The 20317-nt window shown below is 38.2% G+C and overlaps 1 protein-coding gene across 2 annotated transcripts in view; it reads right to left on the bottom strand.

Moving 5' to 3' along the window:
• Positions 1–4518: 4518 nt before the first annotated feature.
• Positions 4519–20317, bottom strand: part of LOC149148561 (uncharacterized) — a 147115-nt gene continuing 131316 nt past the window's right edge. Inside the window, exons 1-3 of one of the 2 annotated variants that reach the window (XM_089438976.1) lie at positions 6903–7460; positions 5316–5360; positions 4519–4949 (exon numbers count right to left, since the gene is read on the bottom strand). In XM_089438976.1, coding sequence (XP_089295102.1) covers positions 4883–4949; positions 5316–5360; positions 6903–7237 — 447 coding nt within the window. In that variant the 5' untranslated portion in view covers positions 7238–7460 and the 3' untranslated portion in view covers positions 4519–4882. Of the gene's footprint in view, positions 4950–5315; positions 5361–6902; positions 7461–20317 lie in introns of those variants that run through there. The other variant, XM_089438975.1, reaches the window with a different exon arrangement.

The following is a 20317-nucleotide window of genomic DNA, read 5'->3' as shown; positions in this document are numbered from 1 at the left end:
GTCAATAAAAAATGATTTTATGTGATACATAGAATACATGTTGGTATATGTTTTCAATCAAAAATTTCATAGAAAACATTCGTAGTACTTTGAAAAACCCAGAGCGCTGTTGAAATTGATAGAAATGATAATTTCTGAATGGTTTAGTATGTCATGGATGTTCACCTAAGCAGCCGAGGTTCGAGCTCTGTTGCCAACGGCATTTATAGAGACAACAATATCGTCTTCTGTATGCCATGACTCTCTCTTTTTCTGTGATCGAAACATCCGTTTCCACTGTTGGTCTCTGAATCAATGGAAACTTTCTTGACAATAGCAAAAGACAAAAAGAAACAGAAATAAATGTTTACAGATTATAGTTCATACAGCATCAAAGATAATAAAGCTCTACACTCTTCCTAGCTAATGTATTATTAATTCACCATTTCCACTTCATTTCAGTTTACAAGGAGTTATGCCTACAATTTGAATTCACAAAAGGTTTTTGATAGAATGGACTCTTAGTTCCAAGGAGTTATGCCTACAATTTGAACTCACAAAAGGTTTTTGTTAGAATGGACTCTTAGTTCCAAGGAGCTATGCCTACAATTTGAACTCACAAAAGGTTTTTGTTAGAATGGACTCTTAGTTCCACGATCAATACTCTCCAAATGACTTATTCTTGTTCTGGTTCAATGTGTGGGGGAGGATTGGGGAGAAATGTAAGTCAAGGAGGATCGGTCTGATGCATTTATAAATACCTGAATGAAGTGTACGAGTCTCGAGACGATAAAGTTGAACATGCAATAGTAATACTGATTTTTTTTGGTAGCGCAAGATAAGAAATAAATTAAGTTTTATTAACGGTTAAGATTCATCTCTATTCGATATAGTTTTCAAAATATTTGTCACATTACCCGCCTTCTTGACCTTTTAAGTCAGTGAAACTATGGTGATTTTGGAAAGTCTTTTTTAATGTCTTTCCAGCATAGAAATAAGATGCTGAAAATTTAAAGTAATATTTTACCTTCTTAAAGTCTGATAGACCATATTGGTCATAGTGGACATTAATGTTCTTCATCATCATCATAATTCAATTTCTGAACTGGTATATGCAGTGTCAAGATCATCAAATCAAATTGTGAGGTAAAATAACAAATTTTGTTTTTCAATCACCTACAATAACACTAAAAATGGTCTAATCAACCGATATTGTCCAATGGCATTTCAAATAGAAAAATCAATTTGTATTATAAAAGGAATTGATGTTTTAATACTTAATTGAACATTAGAGATTTGCATGGAAGTTTTCCTCATCCATTTAAGTACTAGGTAGTCAACAGCCTTCCTGGATGCTTTGTACGGCAGGGATAACTAGAAAATCATTTTCTTTCGCATTATGACTTTTTAAAGAGGATCATGTATTTCAAAAGCTAGAATGAGAGATATCAGCCATCATTTATTGGCTTTATGACAGGGATAATAAGTAAATTATTTTTGTTTGCATTTTAAATTTATAAAAAGGACAAGCCCAATGGGATAGCTCAATCACTTTGAACAGACTGTTTCAAGGTGGAGTTCCCCATAAAAATCTAGTTTGGCTGCGGTTCAAATTTAGTTGAGACCCACTGGGTTGCAAACCACTATTGTAACTAGCAATTTAGCCATATTGCCTCCCGATATGCTAGGGAAAAGTAAGGGATCCTGCAATATTTTCATTGGAAAAATAAAATAATTATAAAGAGGATCATGGGATATCAAATTTTAGAAAGGGATATCGGCTATTGTTTACTGAATTTATGCAAGACGTGACACCATAGCAACCAAACTACTAACCATTTGCGTCAAACAAATTGATAAAAAAATATAGCTTTAAGAATGCATGAGAAAATAGCATATGTTAATAACCTGTCAAGGAAAGAAAAAGTTTTCAACAAAACGTCGACATGAAAACAAAATTTAAGTATACCAAAATGGTTTTCTGTTACAGAGGGAAAAAAAGATTTGACATGAATGTTTATGCTCTCGCATAACAATTCGAAAATGAACATAGGTCTTCATAAAAACACATTTGCAAACTGATTAAATTCGGGATTCTTACTAGTTTAGAAAGTCATATAGTTTGATCTAGTTAAATTATTAACTCCCATATTTACATTTAAAAAAAAAACAATGGTGTGGCAGGAGGGGGAGGGATTCCCATTAATCCCGAAAGAATAATTGATGATAGGTATGCCTGAGGGTTGGGAAAGAAGACAAATAACCAAACAGAGGTCTATGGATTGTATCTTAGTCTTACCTTAGCTCAGCAAAAAGGAATCAAGGAAATGAATATCCTGGGGGATTCTCTCTTGGTCATAAAACACATGAACTCTAACTCTGCAGCCCAGAATAACAAACTGAATCAGATACTCAAGAGAGCCCTTGGCATGCTCCCTCTCTTTGGGAATCTAAAAAAATTTCACATCCTAAGAGGCCTAAACAAGGATGCAGATATGCAAGCCAACATAGCCTGGCAAATGAAACAAAGGTGCAGCAAGGTCAATGAAATAGACAGTTATTTTCCCATTCTCTAAATCTTTTCATGAAAGTCCTAAAGTTGATGATAATTTTCTCCTCCTGCACTAAAAACCGGGCACAAAAGTAAAAAATCATGGATTTAATGGTTTTATTAATCTCTATTGTCCCTTCCCTCCCCTTGTGTGAATTCGTCCTTCCTTCCTTGGTTCCCTCCTCTCGTCTCCCCGTCCCCCACCTCATCCTCCACATCACCCCCTCTCTAACTCCCCTCTCCCGGCCACCTCTTCCAACACCGTAGCATCCCCTCCGTCACCCCTCCTCCCGATCTCCCTGCCCCCATCACATCCTTCCTCTCTATATGAGCCCACTCTCCCCTCATAGCTGGCATCATCCGAGCATATCCGTTTTTTCTCACTCAACTCGTGGTTGCAAACCTCAATATGTCAAAACACTTGGCGCAGAGGAGAGGATAAGTGTGGGAACTCTGCAATTCGTTCCTCGTATCCGGGTTCGTAGCAGGAACAATCAAGCCATCAACATGCGAAATCCCTCAAAGCGAGAACTGCATTTGCTTCCTCTGGTTTGGATCAGACAGTTCGCGTGCATGAAGAATAATTTGCTCAAGGCTAAAGTCGTTTCAGACATCAGGGCAATCATGGTGGAGCATTGGGATCTCGGAGGCAAGCCCGCAGTCTTTCAATTCCACACGAAGCTTCGGCTCAGAAAATTCTATAAATTGTGGCATAACGGCCTTAACTTTTGCAATATGAAAGTGTCCAACTTTGCCCAAAAGGTCGCTGGAGCAAGGACTCTTTGGTAGAGTCGGGGTAGTCAGGGGATACCCTTGGCTGTGGAGGGTAGCCCCTTCACATAGTGTGGAGAGTGTCAATTACTGGTGAGGGTGTCAATTACTGTTTGGTTGAGCAGGGAAAGACAATTGCTTGCAAGTGTGATCACTCTAGAAAGTTCTACTATTGTGTGATCATTCTGGGTGTTGTTGGGTTCTTTGTTCCTCCTTGTCAATTGGGTCACTGGGATAGATCCCAAAGAATCTCTGTGAACCGTCCCTCTGAGTTAATTCCCATGATGAATCATATTCTTCTAGACGATACGGACTCTGGTTCTTGGGGCCGCCGATGCCCACGCTCGGATAGGATGGCAGGTCGTTCAGAAAGGAAGTGGGAGAAGTACCCACCTCTGGCCGCATACTCCCGACCTGCTTATGGATTTTGTGATAGAGAGCACTCCGAACGATGGGCAGGCTTGGCTGATCTTCAGAGGTGTCTTCAGCGGCAGAGTGAGGAAGTGTATGAAATGCAAGAGAGGAAAATTGAGAAGAAAAAAATATTCGACAACCGGAAGACGAGGTAGATGCTCTACGTAATCAAATCAAGGATCTCCAAATTAAATTGGCAATGCAAAACTCTCAAACTGCTGAAGAAACAACTGGAATCGGCCTCAACCAACCAGCTGCCCTGGATGACTAGTCTACATATTATGTCTATTTTTTTATGTTGAATTTTAAATGCATTTTGCTACTATGGCAGTTCTGTAAGGTCTATCCTAGTAATCATGTAATAGCTCAGTTGTTTTTTGCAATTTTGAAAGGAAATTGGGCTTGGACAGTCAGTCTGCAAACAATGATGCCCATGGATGGCAATGTACATGAAATGTAAACCTCCCATTATTTTTTCCGCGAATGGGCACGGATTAATACCAATATAGTACTCTTTACTGTTAACAGAAAAAAAAACAACAAAAAAATATGCCTTACATAAAATTTTGATGTTTCAGTGAAATGCATAAGCTAGAAATAACTGAAGTGTCATTTTCATTCTTGGCATGTTTTGTGCCTAGAGAGTGCTCCAACAGTGATGAACAAGTTCTACATAGAACTATATATCTTCTCTAAAATATATATAGCTGCAGTGTATATATGTGTGTGTGTGTGTGTGTGGGGAATTTGAACACAAGATTTATTACAATACTTTTTTATGCTTTCACAACATTAAACAAGTATAATATTCAAAAGTGGACTTTATAGGAGTTTATTACTTGTGTAAAGAGAAACATATAATTATCATCTTTCAATACAATCTGAAAACAGAGATTGAATTCTGTCCAAATTATTGTACATGCAAGTTCCTGCAAATAACATGTATCAGAGATAACTCACAAATCAATCTTACATTGTATGATTTGCCTCATTACAAAACATGAAAGTCTATTGAAGACAAATATTTTACAATAAGGTGGCTGCATGAACCATACGTAATCCCACTCACCATTCAGATCAAAGAAAGAACATAATATGGAAGATCTACAAGCCAAGAACAATGAAGGCATCAAATTGGATATGCACTTGTGCATGGGGTTAAGAACTTCATGTGCGAGGGAGGTAGCGTGTCACTAAGGAATCCAAGTTGTCTGTTGTTCGCTTCAACAATTTTCTTTTAAATTGTTAAGAAATTCTAAATATGTTGCAATGATTCACAAACCTATATTATAGTCTAAAATTCATACCTCGAACTCTCCAACATCACAGTTGGCCACTGCCCTCACTTTCCTTTCCATTTTCAGCTTCTTAAGAAAATCTCCCACTCAAGAGCTTCATCTCATTTTCTAGCTTTAAGTTCGCCATTTAAACTTACTTTTCATTTCTATTTGTAAAGCTCCCAAGACAATCTACCTATACTTTTTGACATTATTGCCTCTTTCTCCTTCAGCTGTTAACCATATATTTCTATTTAGTTACAGTTGCAATAGTTACACCATATAAGCATTTAAGAAAATTCATAAAACCAAGAGAAGGATACAATTGAGCTGCTAGACTTCCCATGCCTTTCATTTCTTCATTCAATCTGCATCAATCACAGAAACATGATTAAATTTCTTTTCATTTATTAAGAATGTCTTTACAAGCACATTTCGGCGAAAGTTTACAAAAAACAATTTACATTGAAGCCTAAAAGGACATCAGAAAACTGAAGTTACAAACTCTACATCTGAAAAAGCATTCAAAGCTTGAATTTCACATTCTGTACATCAACAAAGATATTGTCAATGCCGAAGTTTGACAATCTAGGATATAAAATAGCAGTAAACTGCTTGTCGTGAACAATATGTAATTTTGCTTTTCAGTTAACAAAAGACAACTTTCATTGGATATAAAGTTTCCAAGTCAACAAAATGGGATCCAAACAAACACTGGGGGGAAAATGCACCCTCCTTGGAAGGTATAAAAGCTATCAAAGATATATAAGCAATAGGAGTACAATCACATGCACACACACGAATTGGAATATGAAACCCCTTGAGATACGCAATATGTAGAATAAATGCATAAAGGATACCTAGGACAAATCCCATTCAAAATAAGCCCAATAGAGACAAGGTGCATACAAGGCCTTTATCCAATTACAAATCAAAGCATGAATACGACCACATATTGGCACCATGGATATGGACTGTGAAACCTATAAAGAATATTAATATGAGAAAACAACATCCATTGTTAACGTCAATGAATAAATTCCATGGATACATTCATCACAACAGTCAAATATCAAATGCCACTTGAACAACCCTACAATCTAAACACCTCTTGGTGAAAGAACTCATGAGTTTCATTTTGCCCTATCTAATGTTTGTTATGAATATAATTTATATCAAAATAATAAAAATGTAAACAATAATAAACATAAATAATGATTAATTAACTAGTAGTTAATAATGAAGAGGCATGTCTCTAAGGACACGATCGTACATAAAAAGATACCTGCCTAGGATATATAAGCAGACCCTCACTCTCATTTGTATCATATTTTCATTCATACATTTTATATAATTTTATTTGTATCCTCAATGGATATTTTCATATTCCAAGTCTTCTAGAGTATTTAACTTTTAAGTATACGAACCTTGTTCATTACATTGGTATCAGGGTATTCTTCTGAGTATACGAACTTTGTTCGTTACATTGGTATCGAAGTTGTTCGATACTTTGGCCGCTCAACCGCTGCACAGAGCCAGTCTGATCTAGTCTTTGGTTGTGAAATTCATCAACCTTCTTGTCATTAAAGCTTTTCACTACACGAGTTTGGAGCTTCTCCATTTCCCCGGTTTCGTCATTCATTCAGGGCCTTGGCCATTAAAAAAAATTGTGAAAAAAGTGTCAAAATATATTTAAAAATATATATATATATATATATATATATATATAACAAGAGATTATTGGAAAAAAAAAATAGAATTAAAAAAAAAAGGAAAAAAATAAATTATAAAAAATAAAAGAAAAAAATTATAAAAAAAATAACAAAAAAAGTATATAAGTGAAAAAAAAATATTAAAAAAAATGGGTGTTAAAGCAAAAAAAAAATTAAATAGAAAAAAAAAAGACTTACCTGTGACCATTCACAGTCGTCGTCGCCACCTCGCCTGCACTCGACTTACCACCGTCCTTCAAAACACAATTTGTCATCCGCAATCTTCTACAAGCCACAGAGTTGTCCTTGCTCAACTGAGAAAACTCTACAGCATTCCGCTCTCGTTCCTTTCCACCGCTTAACAGGAGCCCGCACCCTACTGCTGCCATAGCAAACATCCCATCGTAACTCTGTCTAATAGCCATCGTTGCAACTGCCCCATTCTGCAACAATCGCCTTCCAACTTGGCCCAACCATCCACAAAGGTTCTCGACACACATTGCCCCAGTTCCCTTTCTTCCACAGTCAGTCATGCTCCATCCTAGCTGCAACTCACAGTGCCCTTCTACCACTGTCTATACCAGTTATATCCACTGTGTAGAAGCATACCATCCGCTGTCTCCTGTACATACGCCACCCTCACAACCCTATCATAACAGACGCTTCCAGTGGTCGATATACATTGTTTCCACAGTTGCTCCGTACGATACCTTAAAAACTAGTCTAGCGTACAATTTCGTAGTGGAATTTTTTGTATGATAGTGTGGTTGCGGTGTAAAAAATTTATACAGCGGATTACATATTGATCACACCAATAGTCGTGACCCTATCTATATTTGCAAAGTACCATTAAAGGTTTTCATCAAGAAATTTAAAAAAAATAAAGTTAAAGTTATTTAGAGGGTTACCATATTAAAGAAAAAAGGAGGTTTATTAAAAACAATGAAAAACAAAAAAAAACACATATTAAAGAACATAAATTATAAAAGTATATATATTTGATTAAAAGTTATTAAAAGGGGAGCTAAAATTACCTTGAAAATGTTTATACCCCTGAGCTCATCTCCACAAAGCAAAATGGATCCCAATTCGGAAATAACAAAAGGAAGATTTTCAGAAACTTTATTCAGTTGCGCCCTAGTGCTATTTAAAATTAAGGGGACTCTTGCAGGAAAAATGTCACTATTTATATTTCGCCAACCGAAAGAAAAAATTATATATCCCCTAAAATCGCAAATTAATTGGTGATTCCCGAGTCAAATATAATCGAAAAATTAGACTGTTTTAACAAAAAACAATATGTCATAACTGATTTACAATTAAACATTAGAGATTAAACATTTACATAGCAATTCTCCGTTCAAACCCTATGTAACAATCAAGGTGACGTTATTCTAGGTTCATACCAGATGGAATCACTAGGGTCATTTATCGTGAATACGAAAAAAAAGTTTTTGACATTTTCCTACATGAAGAAAAAAATAACATTACATTGAATCCGGATTCAGTTGCACTAGAAGACATACAAGATATTTCAAAAGTAATTTTTCAAGAAAGTAAAAAGACAATACAAAATATGCAAAGGGAAGTTGACAAAATCACCGCTGACAAAAATGAAGAAGTTTATCGGCTTAAAGACCATAGTGAAAAATTACTAACACAAATTAAGAAGCTTAAAAAGGACAAGAAGTCATTAGAGAACAATATACAACGATTTATTGAGAAGGAAGCTTCTAAATTGTTAATTGTGGAAATTCAAGTTGAAGAGGAAGGAATAGATATAGATCCAGTAAATATCTCAACTCAAGAAGAAGACAAGCCAGTTGAAGAGAAAACACACTCAGATGTTGCAATTCAGAGGATGAAAATTCTAAGTGAGATTTTATAACCAACTCAACCACATCAATACCTAAAGTAAGTCAAGAAATTATCACACACATGCTAAAGGAAGGTCAAACAAGAAGAACTCCTTATCTACATCTGAATCACAAGAATAGACACCTCAATCAACCTATGAATCTATATCACTTAGAACATAAACAACAAACTTATGTTCCGAAGAACTATAAAGTTTACACAATTCAATCCGGTGATAACAATTCGTCACAAGTTTTCAATAACTGCAAGATTCCACAGAAGATTGATCTAGGATGGTCACATCCCCTTGGAAATGTAACTAGGTTCGGTCTTCATATATGTAATTTCGATATTTGTACTTATTCAAGAAAAGAGAGATTATTTTGATATTATTTGTCAACAAGTTTCTTGCTCATTGAAAATAGGTCAAGCACATTTTGAAGTGCTTCTAGAGAGTCAAAGTCAAAATGTAATTATGATAAAACCCTTTGAGGGCATGCTACATTATGTATTGCATCATACAAGGTCATGGGAACAGCTCCAAGGCAAGTCAAGTCCTCTACTAGCATTAACGAAGTCTCCAACCAGCAAATAATGAATAAAAATGAATTAAAGGGCAATCTGTCAAGTCAGCCTAAATGACAATCATGTCGGCTTGAATAGGAGGGACAAACCTCTATTTATAGAGGTTGTCCACTCCTCAAAAGAATAATGAATTCACTCTGAAATCTGTGAAGGAGTAAGGTAAGAAGAAGACAAGGGAAGAAGCCTCCAAATCAGTGCGAAGAAGAAGGAAGAGACACCGAAGGTTTAAGGACGGCTAAAGGACAGTCACACATACGATGAGGAAAGGGTCTATATGCTGTTGTAACAGGCCTCTACCACAGATATACAAACAGGATTGTTTGGGTATAAATCATAGGCTTAAATAACCTCCTACTCAAGCGAGAAAGGAAGGGAAGAAAGCGAAGTGAATAGAGCTAATCTAAAGCATATAACAACCACATGTGTGAGAAAAGAAGGACAACCTATGGTCATCACAGCAACACTATCACAGTCATACATATCTCTTTGTTGAAGGCTCAAACTAGGCCTACAAAGCCTCTCTCTCAAGCGTGGAAGAAGAGAATACAAGCAAGGAAAGTCTAATATTGTTTTGGAGGAGAAAACACTCTCACGTGTGAAGGATTGGGGCTTCACTACTGCTGCCCTAAGTCTGCAACAGTTGATGGAAGAAGTGCTAGAGAGAAGAAGACAAAAACGCTGCAAGAAGAATCTATCTTGAAAAGACTTGACTTGTGCTTGGAGGATCTCATTTTCAAGGATCTAGGGTTTGGCATTGATCAATAAGAAGCTTCAATAAGAGAAGACTTACCAAGGGTTTTCCTCTCAAGAGTGGAGAGGGTTTGTCCCTGGCAGAGAGCCAAATTTTGTGTTATTGTTATTTTGTTTTGGTAGCAGTTTGATGAAACACACACATATGCACTAATAAGAAGAAGAAGAAGAAGTATAAGCTAATAAGAAAAGTAAAAAGACTTCACAAATTGTTATCAAGTCACAGAGAATCATCACAACACTACTTTACCCTAGATTCTCTAACACCTCTCAGTTCGAAAATATTATTTATCACTCCAAGGTTCTTATCATCATGTATCAACATAGATGAGAAATCGAAGAATTTCAAGAGATGTGAATAGATTACAAAGACAAAGAACAGATGGCACACCTTGTCAGTGATAAGCTTTGAGGACAAAGCTTTTTGAAGAGGAAGGCAATGTTATGAATATAATTTATATAAAAATAGTAAAAATGTAAACAATAATAAACATAAATAATGATTAATTAACTAGTAGTTAATAATGCAGATCACTCCAAGGATCTTATCATCATGTATCGAAGAATTTCAAGATATGCGAATAGATTACAAAGACAAATCACAGATGGCACACCTTGTCAGTGATAAGCTTTGAGGACAAAGCTTTTCGAAGAGGAAGGCAATGTTATGAATATAATTTATATAAAAATGGTAAATGTTGGATGTGATATATTATTCAATCAAACTTTGATATGCCATCGGGTCTGCGTATATTGTCCCAATCGGAGGCAAGGCCTTTACCACTCCCGATACCCGCTCCGAAATGTCGGATGCGATATATTATAGACTGTTTTTAATGAGTCCATCGGGTCCATGCCTCTATCGCAATCGGCAGATTATAGCGTCATCCCTTATGTCTTGCGATCACTGCGGATGCGATATGATATTAAGCCACAGTCTATATTCCCGTCGGGTCCGCAGCCTTATCGCAATCGGCGATCGGGAGAGTGTCATGCCTTTGTGTATTGTTGCGATGGGCGGATGCAATATAGCATTCAACCATAACATAATTCTGCATCGGGTCCGCATTATTATCGCAATCGGAAGTTTCAGTGGTGGCACATAGCTAAACCGCCGATTAGCGATGTCGCCGATATACATATATATGCCTTTATATATAAACTTCTCCGCCGATAGTGTGTTTGTAATATGTGCCCGCCGATAGTTGTGAATGCATATATATATGGTTTTTAACCGCCGATAATGTTAAAGCATGCATACATGGGTTTTACAAGCCCGATAACATATCTATATGAGTTCTGCTCCCGATGGCTCCCGATAGGCTCCCGATAGTTGTGTATGCTCCCGATATCTGTTGCTCCGATGGCTGTGTCCTCCTTTTGGCATATATATTTATGTTATATACATATGTGGCTCCTCCTATAGCTCCTCTTTGCTCCAATGTGGCTCCTCTGGCTTGGTCTGCTCCTCTTGGCTCCATTTGCTCCTCTTGGCTCCGATATGCTCTGTCTCCTCCTCTTGAATATTGCCATATTGACATCAACGACAATCTGTGTCCAACAGATCTAGATTCTACACTGTAAATTTAAAATATGTAAGTTGCACAATGTAACATTATGCATGCAAACACAATTGTGACAAATTCATCAAAGATCCAATAGGAGAAAGACAAGAAACTGTAGTTTTACTTTTATCATCAAGTCATCAAAATCAAAATGTGTTACATAGGTAGACCGTAGTAGCAATGCCAATGGCAAATAGAAATAGCAAATACAAAACAACTACAAGGTAGTAGGTAGCTCATCAGTCATCAATCATCATCAAAATCAGCATCATTGTCATGGTCACCACTACTCTCCTCTGTTGCATCCTCCTCCTTTGTATCCAATGTAATCTCTGCATTTGTTGGTGTGGAGGATGACCCCTCAAGAGTATCACCATCATCAAAAGTGACAAGCTCTAGCACTGGGTCATTAAGATCCAAGTTTGCCAATGCCAACTCAACACTGTTGTCCAAACCCATATCATCAAGAAAGGCATCCTACATCTTTGTCTTTCCCTTCAACCATTCATCCCTCTCACTATAAATAAGACGAAGGTTGGTGTGCACATATACCATTGTCTCTGCCCTAGACTACTCAAACTTGCTCTTCTTGACACTATACAAATTCTCATATGTGCTCCAATTCATCTCGCAACAAGAGGATGAAGTCACCCGAGAGAGGAGCCCCATGGCTAGCTGTTGTAGAGTGTTGAAAAATGTAACTAGGTTCGGTCTTCATAAATGTATTTGAGCCATTATGTAATGTACTTGTCAAAAGAATGAAAAATGAAAATAAAAAAAGAAAAATAGTATCACAATGACTTATTAAAGCATGGGTTTCATGCTTGGGTCATCATGTTTTAGGTCAAAGTCCCCATTGAGGACTTCTAGGATTTATTCTGAGTCATTAGAGTCATTGTCCATTTAAAGAGACCCTTCTTGGGCTTTTGAATCATGTAAAAAGATTTATTATTGAGTCAAATTAGGTATTTGACACCTCCACACCAAGTCGTCCTCAAGGAGATCAAGTCAGCCTCAAACAAGGAAATTCGACCTCACCTCAAGCCTATATATACAAGGAGATCAAATTCATTTGGAGCACTCTCTCACTCACTCATAAGTTCGATATCTAGAAGAAAGAGCTAGAAAAGTGCGAAAAAGGGAGAGGAGGCTAGAAGAAGTGTGAAGTTGGTGAAAGAGGAAGGAAAGGAGAAAATCAAAATTTTGGACTATCTCTCTCTCTTGTTTGGGTTTCTCTAGGAGATCGAAATTTTTCTTGTCTAGTCGAAGTTGTTGTTGTTGCTGCTACTGTCATCTGCTGGGTCGAAGTGCTGCTACTTCAAAGTCGAAATTTTGGGTCGAAGTTGTTGGAAGAGGAGGCTAACTTGGTGGTTGGAGGAGATCTGTGTCTAGGTTGAATTGTCTCAAGAAAACTATTGAAGGAAGAGATTTTGACTGGGTTTTCCCCTAGATAGGGATTTTTCCCTGGCAGAGTGCCGACATCTTGTGTTCTTGTGATCTTCATACATATATAATTTGGTAATTGCTTGATGAAAGATAATATAAAAAATAAGTAAAAGAAGCCAACATAATTCACAAGTAATTATCAAGAAAGAGAAATCTAACCCTAATTCTACTAGCATTGATTTCTCAACATGGTATCAGAGCTAAGGTCAAAGAAGATTGAAGATCACTTCGTTGGCTTGAAGGAAATGATTACTCCCTCTATGATAAGAATGGGATTCAATACTACAGGAAGCTGGATCAAGAAGATCTTCTACTACTTATTCAACAAGGTCAAAAGTCAAGGGTTCTTAGCTGCACTTACAGGTTCACTTAATGATGATAATGCATGGATCATTGACAGTGGAGCATCAAGGCATATGACAGGGGAAAGTAAACAACTTCAAACTCTATCAAAGGAACCATCTTCTCATGCAGTGGAATTGGGAGACAACAAAATCTATGTTGTTAGAGGCTTGGGATCAACATCTTTGAAGTTGGAGAATGGAGCTAAACTACATCTCAACAACATACTATATGTTCCAGGTTTGAAAAAGAATTTGCTTTCAATTTCTTGCTTAGAAGATAAAGGGGATAGAGTTGCTTTTATTGATGGAAAGGTCTTGGTTTGGGGAAAAGATTCAAGTATTGATAAGGATAGGGTTATTGCAGTTCGTGAAGGAAGCTTATATAGATTCATTACACCAACTCCTCAAGCCCTAGTTCATATGGAAATCAATCCCATTGAGCTATGGTATAGAAGATATGGTCATCTTCACTACAAGGTCATTCCCACTCTTAATCAACTAGTTCATGGCATCCCCAATATCAAAGAAGATCGTGAAGGAGTTTGCAAGGGATGCTCTTTGGGAAAACATACAAGAAAACCATTTTCAAATAGTGAAACAAGGTCTAAAGAAATATTAGACCTCATTCATTTTGATGTGTGTGGGCCTATGTCTGACAAATCACTTGGAGGTTATCTTTACTATGTGACATTCATTGATGATCACTCTAGAAAGATATGGCTCTACCTTCTCAAAAAAAAGGATGAATTATTTGAAAAATTCAAGGACTTTAGATCTAAAGTGGAAACCGTAACCGAAAGAAAAATAAAGACTTTGAGATCTGACAATGGTGGGGAATATACTTCGAAAGAATTGATTGCACATTGTAAAGAAGCAAGAATTAAGAGGGAGATTATTGTTCCCTACTATCCAGAACAAAATGGAGTGGCTGAGAGAAAGAATAGGACAATTGAAGAAGGTATATGAACAATGCTCCTTGATCAAGGCTTACCAAAATTTCTATGGAGAGAAGCAAAAATGACAACAGTGTATATTCAAAATAGAAGTCCTCATAGAATTCTTGAGAATATGACACCTAAGGAAGCATTCACAAGAAAGAAACCAAGTGTGAACCATCTCCGAGTTTTTGGGAGTCCTGCCTATATCCACATTCCAAAGGACAAACGAAAGAAGCTAGATTCTACAAGCATCAAAGAGATCTTCATTGGCTATATTCTCTCCTCAAAGGCATATAGAATCTACATCAAGGAAGGAAGACATATTGAAGTAAGCAGGGACATTATATTTGATGAAAATCATGCATACAAAAGATCCAAGGACATTCCTATTGATTTTGATGACGAAGATATACCTATATTCGAAGAAGAATTACAACACGACAATCCATCTACAATTCAAGAAGAAGAAGAAGGACCAAGTGAGCCTATTCAACCTGTGATCATACCGAACACAAGGAAGAGGCCAAATTGGTTAAAAGCTACTCTTGAAGATGCTAAAGGACATGGAGCTATGAAAGGAACCTTTAGAGAAAGTAAAAGGCCGAAAAGATATTCTGGATATGCTGCATATATGACAAAATTGATTGAAGTTGAACCATCTACATTTGAAGAAGTTTCTCATCAAGAAGTATGGAAGAAGGCAATGCAGGAAGAATATCAATCCATCATGAAGAATGGGGTTTGGGAAATCGTTCCTAGACCTAGTGACAAATCGGTTGTCACCTCCAAATGGATCTACAAGATCAAGCACGTTGTTGATGGAGGTATATACTATAGACAAATACAAAGCTAGATTTGTTGCAAGGGGTTTCTCTCAAAAGGAAGGCAGAGATTATGAAGAAACCTTTGCACCCACTGCAAGGTAAACTACCATTAGATCTTTGGTTTCATTGGTTGCTACAATGGGATGGAATATCCATCAAATGGATGTGAAGGCAGCATTTCTAAATGGGACCATCGATGAGGAAGTATAAATTGAGCAACCTGAAGGCTTTGAAGTAAATAGCAAAGATAGTCATGTTTTTAGACTCAAGAAGGCCCTTTATGGTTTGAAGCAAGCTCCTAGGGCATGGTATGCAAGAATGGATGTGTAACTTCTAAGAATTGGGTTCATGAAAGGTTTTGTTGATCCAAATCTCTACATCAAGGTTGTGGATAGTGAGCCAGTCATTATTCTACTATATGTGGATGATCTATTCATTAGAGGTGTGGAGTGAAGAATACAAGAATGCAAGAAGATGTTGGCAGCCAAATTTGAGATGAAGGATATGGGACTAATGCACTATTACCTAGGTCTAGAAGTATGGCAAAAGCCTGGGGAGATATATTTGGGGCAAGGAAAATATATAATCAAGTTGTTGCAGAAATTTGGGATGATGGATTCCAATCCCATGACTACTCTTATGATCAGCAATCTCAAGAAATTGAGGAGCTCTAACTCAAGTCTCGTGGATCCTACCTCCTAGCGTCAGTTGGTGGGTTCTTTGATGTATCTAGTAAATACTAGATCGGATATATGCTTTGTTGTGAACATTCTTAGTCAGTTTCAGTTGGAGCCTCGTCATGATCACTGGATAATTGTCAAGCATATATTGAAATATCTTTGTGGCACTATACATCACTGCCTAAAGTACAATAGCAAGGAAGTCAAGCTAATTGGCTTCACCGATTCTGATGGGGGTGACAGTGAGACCGATGGAAGAAGCATTACAAGTGGATGCTTTAGTTTGGGATCTGCCATGATCTCATGGATGAGTAGAAAGCAAGATCCCGTTGCTTTGAGTAGTGTTGAATCATAGTATGTTGCTGCATGTGAAGTAGGAAACGAGGTTGTATGGTTGAGGAAGCTTCTAACAGATTTGTTCGAGAAGCCTCTGGATCCTACTGTGATTAACTGTGATAATCAGAGTTGCATCAAGATGTCTGAGATCCCATGTTCCATGCTAGGACGAAGGATATCAACAATAAGTTCCACTACATTAGGAACTTGGTGCAGGATGGGATCGTGAAGCTACAGTATGTCCCGACAGAAAATCAGGTAGCTAATATACTAACAAAGTCTCTTCCTAATAAGAAGTTTGAATATCTTAGAAGCATGCTTGGTTTAGTTGAAATTGATGATCTTGTTGGAAGAGATTTGTTGAGGCTTTGTGTGTGAGACGCATTGCCTGAGAGGGCATTTTGCCGGCACTATGTGTTGATGTCTAGTTCCCGAAGTAGGAAGGGTAGCATTGGTCATGGAGCTCTGACCTCGGATACACACCTAGATCCCTGGGTTGATGGTTAGCAAGTAAGCCTGATGGTACTATTACCACTCAAACTAGCAGGGGTCCTAGGAGGGGATCCTAGAAGGGAAACTACTAGGTCAAGGGCAACAATGGAGTGATAGCCCACTGTCACCTCAGCTAATGCTCCCTACTCTTTACGAACTTTCACAGATGGGAGGAGACCCGATATAAGGTGAAAGGTGATCCTAGAAGCCTATTCACAAGAGAGGCTCAAATGTGTGGCTAACTTGCTTGGAAAACAAGACGAAAGGCTTTCTATGAAGGGATTAGGGGAATTCCAAGGGCTAGAGTTTTGGTTATATGACTTGTCAAGGAGATTCCTAGCCCCTAAAATCCTTGTGGAAACTTGGATTCCAAGTGGTCTTTGTGGATTGATCTTTAAAATGTCATGGGACCACACGGGGCCAAGTGGACCCAGAATTAGGCCAAGGGGATGGAATTGATCAACCAAGGGTGTGCTTGACCTAATTAAGGGGAGAAAGGAATTAAAGGAGAAATGTTCTTTGAATTTAATTCAATAATCCCAATGAGGTCACTAGCTAAGGGAAACCTAGGGCAAGAAACGGTCCTCGAGCTAGGGCTTGCAATATCTCGAGATCCCACTGTTGAATTTGCTTCAAATTTGTAGGGCCTTTAGAAAAAACTCCAACACAATTGTGGACCAAAAATTGAAGTATTTGGATGGCTAGATTGTGAGATAAGTGATGCCCTAGTTGACCTATGTAGGCTAGGCATAGAAAGAAAGGGAGAAGGTAAGAAAAATATGCTTTAAGGTGATCACCTATGGAAGCCCAGTGCCTATTCCTTTGGGAGAAACGGAACCAAGAAGATTCCAATGATTAGGATGGTTTCATTCAGTCAAGGAGGCCTCTAGAACAATTTCGCATGACAATTAGGGCATGAGGAAAATTGCTTCAAGCTCTTTATACTTCAATGTGCAATATGTGATGACTTGTCAAAATAAATGTCAATGAAATATCTCTAGGAACATTCACTTATTCAAACATGGCCCATATCATGATGCAACGCTAATAAAAGACAAATTTATACCATTTCACCAAGAAAAGTAGCAAAATTTCGGACTAGTATAGTGAAAATACCAACATCATTTATGTGACATAGAAAAGAATGACAAAATAGCATTAAAAGAGCACTTACATGTGAGAACAAGTATATCCAATCATCATCATAAGCCAATGTAGAAGTTCCAATACAAAAATCAAGATATCCAAACATCAAAATTCATCCATCCATCCAATTTCGTCCTCCAAAACGAATAGTGAAAATCTCTTAAGAGAGAATGATCCATCCAAGTGATGATGAGAGAATAAATCCATCACACTTCTATTTATACGCTTCTTAATGAATTCGATTTAGCTAATTAGGCCTAATTAAGCCGCTAGAATAAAATAATGTGCATAATAACACAAACTTTTGGTGACAAGCCGACCAAATAGCTCAATAATACACGAATAAGCCTCTCAAGAGAGTCTAATGATCAATTGAATGAATCGTTGGGCCTTTGAGGAGGCCTAATGAAGTCCAAAGGATGCCATGATGTAGAAATGGACTCCCAACATAGTGGACAAAGGGTTGGCCCCTTGTTTTCCAAGCAAAAACCTGTGGTGCTCCCAAGTGGACGTGGGGGCACAAGGTCATCCTCATGGGCCTCCAAATGGATCTGAAGTGCCTATAGACCATCTGTCAGGGATGGAATGATGACATAAGCCATGCCTCTACAACGGGGAACAATCCTCTAGACCCTGGAACATCTGCCAAGTGTACGGTGCATCTGTGGAGCCGGTTGGGCATGGTGAACCAAGTGCATCATCCTCGTCCAAAAGGTGGAATAGGAGCAATCAACAAACGTTGTTGGGGATCCATGAAGTAATTTCGGCGATGTTGGAGGCCCATGGCTCTCAACGCTCACCCTACAAGTGCCAATGTGGCCCTCTCAAGGGCTAGAACCTCGCATAGGGAAACCAAGCCCCAAGTGGCAATCCACCTCCAATCCTGCATAAGATCCAATGCGCCTCCTTGCCCTCCAATACAACAAATCATTTAGAATAGTCCAGTAAAAGAGCTTACAAGTCATGGAACCAGTGGAGGCACTTCATGGTGGCATGCCCTTCCATAGTGGACTTTGGTATGTATAAGTGTCTCCAAGCTTAATAGGGGGGTAGCCAAGGACCCTATTAGGTGGTTTCAACCTCTAAAGGGGTGACATGTCCATGATGCGTCCTTCAAGTGGCAAGTGGAAAATGATATAATAATGGAATGGAGTGAGGAACGGGGAAAACATCCAGGTCACACGTCAAGGTGCAAGAGTAGATATAACAAGGGGAAGCCCATACATGGGTATATAAGTGTAGGAGGGGGCAGATCTTGGTACATGAGTTACCTCGACCTTTGTTTTTCCACCCTTCTTCATATGCCTTTTGTCTTTTATTGATTTTTCTTCATAACTACTCAGGGCTCTAGGGGATAGAGAGCATGATGTGTGAGATGTAGCAGTGAATAGCCCCTTAAGGTGGAGTAGTTCATTGCCCACCAGGAGTTGGGATAATCATGGGTTCCTTAATGATAGAGGGGGCTCATCTATGGCCCATAGGAACCAGGGTGATGGCCATGGATAAGGCGTAAAGCTCATGCTTGGCTTTTGCCCACGTGCTAAATTTGTATGTCCCGGCGATCTTTTGCATTTTGTGGTACATTTCCCGTTGAGAGTGGCCAAATTATGCTTTTACTTTTCTTTTTAGCTGCATCAACCTCTGGGGCATCATTCCAGGCATGGGTTCCTTAATGATAGAGGGGGCTCATCTATGGCCCATAGGAACTAGGGTGATGGCCATGGATAAGGAGTAAAGCTCATGTTTGGCTTTTTCCCACGCGCTAAATTTGTATGTCCCAGCCATCTTTTGCATTTTGTGGTACATTTCGCGTTGAGAGTGGCCAATTATGCTTTTACTTTTCTTTTTAGCTGCATCAACCTCCGGGGCATCGTTCCAGGCTTGACCCAAGGTGTGAGGAAGGGGAAGGGGAGGCTAACCCTATGTGGACCCAGTGGACACATGTGGACCTAGATAGGAAAATAGATGAAAGGAGATAAAATGAGTGGAAGGGGAATGATGTAGGTGGTATCAGGAAGCAAGACCATGCAACCAAAATTGGTTCTCATGTAGTGCCAGCCCAAAAGCCAAATGGTCAGTAAAGGAGACCCCATGAGACTAGGATATAAGGGTAATCACGAAAATGATATAATAATGGAATGGAGTGGAGAACAAGGGAAACATCCAGGCCACACGTCAAGGTGCAAGAGTAGTTGTAACAAGGGGAAGCCCATACGTGGGTACATAAGTGTAGGCAGGAGCAGATCATGGTACATGAGTTACCTCGACCTTTGTCTTTCCACCCTTCTTCATATCAATGTTACCAGACACGGAATCGGCAATAAATCGACGAGCCAAAAGAGCGAAAGTTTTAATCGGATCGGGAAAAAATCGGGAAAAAATCGGCGAATTCATTAAATAAAAATATACACATATATTGAATTAAAAAAACCATTTTTCATTAATATTGGATAAAGGTATGTCCAAACAATGCATAATATCAATAGATGTCCAAAATATCATGAATAAATAAGTATCTCATATATGTTATGAGTCCACACATGATCCAAAGCACTGAGTCTTGAGTCCTTAGAAGCATATGCTTCTAAAAGTTTACAAAAAAGTAAAAAACTGCATACTAATCAGAAAAAAATCAGCAACTAAGAGTCTA

Source organism: Pinus tabuliformis, chromosome 9 (assembly GCF_031772625.1).
Source record: "Pinus tabuliformis cultivar Carrire ecotype Pingquan chromosome 9, CPIR1, whole genome shotgun sequence".
In the NCBI taxonomy this organism is placed as follows: Eukaryota; Viridiplantae; Streptophyta; class Pinopsida; order Pinales; family Pinaceae; genus Pinus; species Pinus tabuliformis.
Note: the sequence above shows the minus strand (reverse complement) of the source record. Positions and strands in the feature narration are given on the sequence as shown.